Genomic DNA, 9,074 nt, shown 5'->3' with positions numbered 1-9,074 from the left:
TGGGGGACATGGGGGGTGAGTTTAGGGGGACAGGGGGTAGGAGGGGTCGGGGACATGGGGGGTGAGTTTAGGGGGGTAGGGGGGTGGGGGACATGGGGGTGAGTTTAGGGGGACGGGGGGGTAGGGGGGGTGGGGGACATGGGGGTGAGTTTAGGGGGGGTAGGGGGGGTGGGGGACATGGGGGTGAGTTAGGGGACAGGGGGTAGGGGGGGTGGGGGACATGGGGGTGAGTTTAGGGGGACAGGGGGTAGGGGGGGTGGGGGACATGGGGGTGAGTTTAGGGGGACATGGGGGTAGGGGGGGTCGGGGACATGGGGGTGAGTTTAGGGGGACAGGGGGTAGGGGGGGTGGGGGACATGGGGGTGAGTTTAGGGGGACAGGGGGTAGGGGGGGTGGGGGACATGGGGGGTGAGTTTAGGGGGGGTAGGGGGGTGGGGGACATGGGGGGTGAGTTTAGGGGGACGGGGGGGTAGGGGGGGTGGGGGGCATGGGGGTGAGTTTAGGGGGGGTAGGGGGGTGTGGGACATGGGGGGTGAGTTTAGGGGGACGGGGGGTAGGGGGGTGGGGGACATGGGGGGTGAGTTTAGGGGGACGAGGGGGTAGGGGGGGTGGGGGACATGGGGGTGAGTTTAGGGGGGGTAGGGGGGTGGGGGACATGGGGGGTGAGTTTAGGGGGACGGGGGGTAGGGGGGGTGGGGGACATGGGGGGTGAGTTTAGGGGGGGTAGGGGGGTGGGGGACATGGGGGGTGAGTTTAGGGGGACGGGGGGGTAGGGGGGGTGGGGGACATGGGGGTGAATTTAGGGGGGTAGGGGGGTGGGGGACATGGGGGGTGAGTTTAGGGGGACGGGGGGTAGGGGTGTGGGGGACATGGGGGGTGAGTTTAGGGGGGGTAGGGGGGTGGGGGACATGGGGGGTGAGTTTAGGGGGACAGGGGGTAGGGGGGGTCGGGGACATGGGGGGTGAGTTTAGGGGGGGTAGGGGGGTGGGGGACATGGGGGTGAGTTTAGGGGGACGGGGGGGTAGGGGGGGGTGGGGGACATGGGGGTGAGTTTAGGGGGGGTAGGGGGGTGGGGGACATGGGGGTGAGTTAGGGGGACAGGAGGACAGGGGGGGTAGGGGGGGTGGGGGACATGGGGGGTGAGTTTAGGGGGACAGGGGGTAGGGGGGGTCGGGGACATGGGGGGTGAGTTTAGGGGGGGTAGGGGGGTGGGGGACATGGGGGTGAGTTTAGGGGGACGGGGGGGTAGGGGGGGTGGGGGACATGGGGGTGAGTTTAGGGGGGGTAGGTGGGGTGGGGGACATGGGGGTGAGTTTAGGGGGACAGGGGGTAGGGGGGGTGGGGGACATGGGGGTGAGTTTAGGGGGGCATGGGGGTAGGGGGGGTGGGGGACATGGGGGTGAGTTTAGGGGGACAGGGGGTAGGGGGGGTGGGGGACATGGGGGTGAGTTTAGGGGGACATGGGGGTAGGGGGGGTGGGGGACATGGGGGTGAGTTTAGGGGGACAGGGGGTAGGGGGGGTGGGGGACATGGGGGTGAGTTTAGGGGGACAGGAGGACAGGGGGGGTAGGGGGGGTGAGGGACATGGGGGGTCAGTTTAGGGGGACATGGGGGTAGGGGGGGTGGGGGACATGGGGGTGAGTTTAGGGGGACAGGGGGTAGGGGGGGTGGGGGACATGGGGGGTGAGTTTAGGGGGGGTAGGGGGGTGGGGGACATGGGGGGTGAGTTTAGGGGGACGGGGGGGTAGGGGGGGTGGGGGACATGGGGGTGAGTTTAGGGGGGGTAGGGGGGTGTGGGACATGGGGGGTGAGTTTAGGGGGACGGGGGGTAGGGGGGGTGGGGGACATGGGGGGTGAGTTTAGGGGGACGGGGGGGTAGGGGGGGTGGGGGACATGGGGGTGAGTTTAGGGGGGGTAGGGGGGTGGGGGGGGTGGGGGGTGAGTTTAGGGGGACGGGGGGTAGGGGGGGTGGGGGACATGGGGGGTGAGTTTAGGGGGGGTAGGGGGGTGGGGGACATGGGGGGTGAGTTTAGGGGGACGGGGGGGTAGGGGGGGTGGGGGACATGGGGGTGAGTTTAGGGGGGTAGGGGGGTGGGGGACATGGGGGGTGAGTTTAGGGGGACGGGGGGTAGGGGGGGTGGGGGACATGGGGGGTGAGTTTAGGGGGGGTAGGGGGTGGGGGACATGGGGGGTGAGTTTAGGGGGACGGGGGGTAGGGGGGGTGGGGGACATGGGGGGTGAGTTTAGGGGGACAGAGGGGGGTAGGGGGACAGGGGGGTGGGGGACAGGGGGGTGGGGGACAAGGGGGGTGGGGAGCTTGGGGGGGTGGGGGGACAGGGGGGACGGGGGGGGCTTGTGGGTGAGACCGAGGGGATCTCGGGGACTCCGAGGGGGGCGGTCCGCACTGCCACGTCCGCGGCTTCCCACTTCCCGCACCCTGCCACAGCCCAGCCGCTCTCTCTGCATCTTGTGGCGTGGCACTGCCCAGCATCAACATCTCCCACCACCCCACCGTGTGTTATTGTTAACAAGATATAACATAAACTTTATTTCGATAGTTTTTTTTGTATTCGACAAGAGCTCCCCCCCCCCCCGACGCCGCTGCTGCCTTCCGTTGCGGCCTACTAATCGCTGCGGGCCGATCGCGCGCGTTCCCGGCGGGGCGACTAGGCAAGACCACGGGGAGGTGGTCGGGGGGTGTCCGGTCTCGGGGACTCGAGGCGTTCTCTCTCTCTCTGTGTGTGCCCCCCACCCCCGTCTCGTTTCTATCATCCCCTCGGGGTCTTTTCCACCATCCACGTCCCTCGTTCCGTGCGAAGATGGCTGTGACGAGCTGGGGGCTGACGATAAACATCGTGAACAGCATCGTCGGCGTGAGCGTGCTGACGATGCCCTACTGCTTCAAGGAGGTGAGGGGGGCTTCGTGTGGTGGGCAGCAGGGGGGACTGTGCTTCTCTACGAGTTCACGGGTGGTCAGGGGTGAGGGGGGGGGTCCCATCGAGGCAACGATTCGCGTGGTTTTGCGTCAAGTTTGGACACTCTCTTGACGAGGGTTCCAATGCGTGTTCTACTTTGACTCGTGTGACACCTGTGACTCGTGTTCCTCTAGTTCCTCCTCTCCGTCTCATGTTCCACGCTGGCGAGATCTTTACTCACCTCGCCTGTCTTCTTGGTTCTTTCGGTAAAGTCACGTTAGAAGGGAAGTAATACAATAATAAAGCTAAAACATAATAAGATAATTCTCACGACGTTTCGGCCACAACGCAAGCATCCGTCCTCAGGTGAAGAACAGGTCTGTCGGGGAGACAGCGTCTGAATGTTCAGACTGCAGAGATTCATCTTCAGACGCTGTCTCCCCGACATACCTGGTCTTCACCTGAAGACGGCTGCTTGCGTTGTGGCCGAAACGTCGTGAGAATTACTTTATTATGTTTTATTTTTATTATTGTATTACTTCCCTTCTACGTGACTTTACCGAAAGAACCAAGAAGATGAATCCCTGCAGTCACGAAAGCTTTAAATCGAAATTTAACCTCACCTGGTATGCAAGGAGATCGTGTGTTCGATGCCCATGTCTCTCTGCCCCCCCGTGGTCGCGTGGATTTTTCTCCAGGTCCTCCGGGTTTCTTTAAACATTTAGAAACGCGCGTTTCGAGTATTCTATGCGGCTGCTATAATTGTCCGCGTGATAAGCCACTTTGTTGAGCTGTGATCTGTGAACAGGTCGCTATGAAGCTCAGTGGGCCTTACCTGGTAAAATAAAATAGTTTATATTTTAATAGTTCCACGTGTCTCTGTCTAATATTCTACTGGAACACGTGTCTCTGTGTCTTATGTACCACGTGTCCCTGTGTCTCATGTACCACGTGTCCTTGTGTCTCATGTACCACGTGTTTCTGTGTCTCATGTACCACGTGTCTCTTGTGTCTCATGTACCACGTGTCTCCGTGTATCTTGTCCCACGTGTCTCTGTCTCATGTACCACGTGTCCCTGTGTCTCATGTACCACGTGTCTCTGTGTGTCATGTACCACGTGTCCCTGTGTCTCTTGTCCCACGTGTCCCTGTGTCTCATGTACCACGTGTCCTTGTGTCTCATGTACCACGCTTCCCTGTGTTTCATGTTCCACGTGTCCTTGTGTCTCTTGTTCCACGTGTCCATTGTCTCTTGTTCCACGTGTCCATTGTCTCTTGTTCCACGTGTCCATTGTCTCTTGTTCCACGTGTCCCTGTGTCTCATGTTCCACGTGTCCGTGTCTCATGTTTCACTTCAGAGACATATCAGACGTGTCTCGGGTTCCACTTGATGGGTTTGGATGGGGCCGCCCACCCCACGTGTTCACTGGCTCTTAGAGGTCATTGCCCACTCACAGCTGTGTCCCGTCTCACTGCCCGACAATAACAGCCTCACGTCACCTGCAGCATCTCCCAGCACCTGTGCGTGACAGCTCCATGCATGCATCCGTTCATGGAGATGCCTGAATGCAGTTAGATGGCTGCCCAGGGTTGCTACAGTTTCGAGAGAATGACCGAATGAAACCCACAATCTAAGACTCGAATACAACTGCACAAGATGTCGACTAGACACAGACTGTGACTGAAATATATCTGCTGACCACATCACCCCTTTCCCCATGGTGCCAGCCTTGAGAGATACTGGTGAACAGAATTTTCCTAAACAATCTAATTAAGCTACTCCGGGGATCGTGCGTTGGGAGCGGCAGTGCAGTGGTTAGCGCGTACTGTGCCACGAACCCGGCAACCTGATTTCGATTCCCACTCACGACCAACACAAGTGACGATTATCTGAACCGGTCCTCGGCCTCCCCTGCGTCGACTCGGCCTCAAATGATTACCCGGTGCAGTGTGTAAACATCACGGGGGGATGGGGGATCTTTGACTTTGTATGTGCGCAGTGTGGCGTGGTGCTGGGCACGGCGCTGCTGCTCTTCTGCGCGTGGATGACGCACCAGACCTGCATGATGCTCGTCAAGACGGCCTTCGCCACCAAGCGCCGCACCTACGTCGGCTTGGGTACCCAGCGCTCATCCCTCTGCGCCGCACGCCCCACCGCGCCACCCGTCCCACCGCGCCACCCGCGGGCATGACCAGAGTTGTCATCGTTAACAAGAGCCGCGCCGTTAATCAGAGCGAGAACGATGACGTTACTTTGCGCAGAACTTCCAATGGAACCCTCCAGTTTAAGACGTAGGCTTTCGTGACCAATATTATTCATAATATAGGTTTTTGGGTCAGATCGCGTTATTTATAAATGTGTCGTAACCCTCCACCACCCGACACGGCCAAACAGTAAAAAATGTGTCACGTTTTCAAAGGACAAAATAATTCACTTCTTTAGCCCACCAGATTAAAACAAATCTAATGTTTCTTTTTTACACATCCCATTAGACACACGACCTTCTGGGAGCGCATGACCGTTACGGTTGGCTACGTACGGTGCGAAAGAAGTTGGATTATCATGATAGTTTCCATTTGTGTACGTTTGAAATGGAGAGTAAAATGTGTTTTGACATGCGCATGTGTGTGCGTGTATCTCAGCCTACCAGGCATATGGGCATCCGGGGAAGCTGCTTGTTGAGGCCAGGTGAGAACTGAACGGCCAGCGGTGTTAAGTGTGACTTGCTCGTTCATTCATTATCTTTAACTACTCGCAAGACCACTTCCCGGAGTTGCAAATCCATCTCAATAATCAATTCACTTTCCTGTTGTTTGCATCGTTTCTAATTTTTCTATCTGGTTTGTATAATTTATGCTCCGTTAGCGAGAGAGTATTGTATTCGCTCATAATTAATGATAAATAAATAATGTACAGCCCTTTGTTAAGCCACTTGAGGAGGAAGGCTTCCCCATTCTGTGTTGGTCATGAGGGTTATTCGACCATACTTCACCATGCTGGTTAAGGCAGGTTGGTAAGGGCGGGTGCCCAGGGATGGCTCAGATATCACTGACCATGTGACATTAAGGCTAACGGAAGTAATGAGACATGACAATCAAGACAAACAATACAAATGAGACGAGGACAGTGTTAAACAAGGCAAAACAAACGAGATGCAAAGTATCGGCGCGCGATCCTGCAGCGTCATCCCTAACGCTCCTCCGTGCCGTTGTGCTGCACCCACGGTGCACCTCTCGCGGGCAGCATGATCGGCCTCATGCTGGGCACGTGCATCGCCTTCTACGTCGTCATCGCCGACCTCGGATCCAGCTTCTTCGGACGCCTCCTCGGGGTCACCGTGAGCACAGCGCACCAACACACAGACGATCCCTAGCAGAGGAGGGGGTCCTTCGTTATTTGTAGTTCATCCTTTGATTATATGTGTGTATGTTGAACTTCTTTCGCACCGTACGTAGTCAACAGTGCTAATCGGAGGTGCGGGGGAAGGACAACAAACTAAACTTAACAGCATTTCTCAAGAAATTCGTTTTCAATCTAGATGGTTTAAAAGTGCATAGCTCCAGTAGCATCCTTATATCGGAAGGAAGAGCGTTCCAGACGGCTTTTGCAGTGACCTTCTTTGTTCGATGGATAGCCAAAAGCCACTGCGACGATGACCGGAGTTTGCGTAATGGGTTTATGTTTCTTGACGAGAAGTCAGATTAATTAGTGAGATGAGAGTGAGTAGTTGTTTGTTGTTGTTTCCATGGAGGAAGTATTGCTAATTACTCATAAGTGAGTATGTTAATTGGTTAGACGAGAGTGAGTGTGCGAGTGTGGTTCGTTGTTGCTGAGGTGGAGGTCTCGTTAATTCGTGAGATGTATGTCTGTTGAACGTCTTTCTCACCGTGTGTAGCCAACTGTGCTAATCGTAGGTGCGATGAGTTGGAGTGTTGTTTTTTAATAGTTATTATCGTGGGGGAGGTGTAAGTAATTGCTAAGATGAGTGAGAGTTGTTTGCTGTTGTTGTTGTCGTGGTGGAGGTTTCGTTTGGGTTCCGCGCGCTCCTCTTGCTGGCCGTGGCCTCGCTCATCGTGCTGCCCATCAGCCTCCAGCGCAACCTCATGGCCTCGCTGCAGGCGCTCAGCGCCATGGCGCTACTCTTCTACGCCTTCTTCGTGCTTGTGGTCAGTACCGCAGGCGCCGGCGCCTCGCAGCTCGCACGCCGATATCGACCGTCACCAGCGCGCACCGCAGTCCATCCACTGCCAGCGCCTCCTCTCGCAGTCACGCGGCGCAACAATCCGGCTAGCTCCTGCGCACGAGCCGATTTCTGGCTGGGTTTAGGAAAGGCTCCTCTACATTTATGAAAGGTTCTTCTACTGTCGACCCCGTACACCCTGAATGTTTCCTGAGCAGAATCGACAATGTCACCCACCAAGCACGATCTAGCTACTGGTGGCCGCAGGCCTTTCTCCTCACGCTGTCGCCAGTTCTCGCCATTACGTGACACAACAATCTGTCCAGCAACTGGACATGAGCTAATCTTGTCGCTCCGTCTCCGCTAAGTCGTTCTCGTTTGGCTGTGCGGATCCAAATTGCGTTGTGCTTTTTATGAATTTTTTATTTGTATTTTTTTCTGTTCTATGTGGCTTTACCGAAAGACTCAAAGAATTACTTGTTATGAATGTCAACTGTAGTGTGGGTGAGAGCTTAAGGTTAGGTTAGCGAACTGCCCCCCCCCCCGCTCCAAAATAAACGTTCCCATTTAGACATTCTTTACATTCACATTACATTGTATTGACTTAGACAGAGGCTATTAGACTCTCATAGAGACTCATATACCCACACAGGAACCCACAGACTTGCATAGAGACCTACAACTGCCTTTATAAAAATAAATATGGCTGTTCCTGTCCAGCTTCTTGATATCCAGTCACGTTTAGACAGGGTGATGTAAATCCACATTGCTGTTGTGTTGTATAAGAAATACTGTTGAGATTTGTGGCCAGGTTACTGTGTGTGTGTGAACCTCTGTGGTGCCACCTCACCCATTGAGCACGTGGCGAGCCCTCACCTCTTCTGCCATTACTAACGCTGCACAGACCATGGCCTCCGTGGTCCTGTCATGGCTTCCACAGCTCCAGCAAGCGTATGCGTACATGTGCGTGCGAGCGTGTGTGCAGGCATTTCTGTGCGTGTGAGCGTGCGCTTGTGCAGCCGTACCCATGTGTGTGTCTGTGCGCGCGTGCGTGTGTCCAAGCATACGTGTTCGTGTGTGTGTTCCTGCTTATGTGTGTGTTCGTGCTTGTGTGCGTGCGCCTGTGTTCGTACTTGCATATGTACGCGTGTGTTCGGGCTTGCGTACATGCGCGTGTGTTCGTGCTTGCGTACGTGCGCGTGTGTACGTGCAAATGTGTTCGTGCTTGTGTACGTGCGCGTGTCTTCGTGCTTGTGTGTGTGCGCGTGTGTACGTGCGCGTGTGTTCGTGCTTGCAGTACGTGCGCATCTGTTCGTGCTTGTGTGCGTGCGCGTGTCTTCGTGCTTGTGTGCGTGTGTTCGTTCGTGTGTGCCGTGCGAGAAAACCCCTCTGGCGTGCTTTGCGTTGCCTTAGATAGCTCTCACATCCCTGCGTTACGGCCTCTTTGCGGGCGGATGGATGAGACGAGTGCACTATTGGCGCCCGGCCGGGACCTTCCGCTGCCTGGCGCTCTTTGGCACAACCTTCCTGTGCCACCCGTAAGTAGCCGGGCCCGTTTGTACGGCGTCGGCCGAGGCACGCCGCCGCCCCCACTTTGATCGGCGGGAGCAGAGAGCCAAATCTCGGCCATTTCACCGCCGAGAAAATGTACCGGACAATCCTAACAATGATTGGCAATGGCCCGAGTAGTTCTGACGTCGCCGAGCGGCGCAGGGCGTCCTACGGGAGTCCGCTCCTCGCCGATCAAACCGCGGGCCGCGGCGTTGCTTGTGCCGACATGTGGCTGCGTGAGCGGCGGTTGGGCGGTAAGGCCTGCCGTCTCTCTCTCTCTCGCGCGCGAGAGGGCCAGCGTGGATCAGGGGCGCGGCTTGGGCTAATGACGCGAGGCTGCGGCTGGAACGGCTAGGCTCACGAACCGCCTCGTCGCGCGATTTACAAACCACAGTGACGAGAGGCGGACGCGTGGCTCGGAGGTCCG

The 9,074-nt window shown here is 56.9% G+C and overlaps 2 protein-coding genes across 3 annotated transcripts in view; both read left to right on the top strand.

Annotated features, from left to right (window-relative positions):
* Nucleotides 1-2,336: 2,336 nt before the first annotated feature.
* SLC38A10 (solute carrier family 38 member 10) lies at nucleotides 2,337-9,068 on the top strand. 2 transcript variants are annotated; one of them, XM_061557011.1, is made up of 6 exons: nucleotides 2,337-2,909; nucleotides 4,916-5,033; nucleotides 5,559-5,604; nucleotides 6,160-6,253; nucleotides 6,939-7,082; nucleotides 8,514-9,068. In XM_061557011.1, the coding sequence occupies exons 1-6, from the start codon at nucleotides 2,820-2,822 to the stop codon at nucleotides 8,556-8,558; spliced, it is 537 nt and encodes a 178-aa protein (XP_061412995.1). In that variant the 5' UTR covers nucleotides 2,337-2,819; the 3' UTR covers nucleotides 8,559-9,068. The 2 variants fall into 2 exon arrangements, with proteins under 2 accessions (XP_061412995.1, XP_061412987.1); XM_061557003.1 differs by having other exon boundaries at nucleotides 2,338-2,909; nucleotides 8,510-9,068.
* LOC133347862 (protein tweety homolog 2-like) overlaps nucleotides 8,763-9,074 on the top strand; it is a 25,571-nt gene continuing 25,259 nt past the window's right edge. The window contains exon 1 of the mRNA XM_061560563.1: nucleotides 8,763-8,901. Within this exon, the coding sequence (XP_061416547.1) occupies nucleotides 8,763-8,901 (139 nt within the window). The remainder of the gene's footprint in view (nucleotides 8,902-9,074) is intronic.

Source organism: Lethenteron reissneri, chromosome 3, assembly GCF_015708825.2.
Source record: "Lethenteron reissneri isolate LAM-NWPU_2019-01 chromosome 3, ASM1570882v1, whole genome shotgun sequence".
Taxonomy (NCBI): Eukaryota; Metazoa; Chordata; class Hyperoartia; order Petromyzontiformes; family Petromyzontidae; genus Lethenteron; species Lethenteron reissneri.
Note: the sequence above shows the minus strand (reverse complement) of the source record. Positions and strands in the feature narration are given on the sequence as shown.

Coding starts and splice junctions, on each gene's coding strand:
- SLC38A10 (XM_061557003.1), top strand. CDS start 2,820: ATGGCTGTGACGAGCTGGGGGCTGACGATAAACATCGTGAACAGCATC. Junction 5,034..5,558: donor CCGCACCTACGTCGGCTTGG/GTACCCAGCGCT, acceptor CGTGTATCTCAG/CCTACCAGGCATATGGGCAT. Junction 6,254..6,938: donor GACGCCTCCTCGGGGTCACC/GTGAGCACAGCG, acceptor GTCGTGGTGGAG/GTTTCGTTTGGGTTCCGCGC.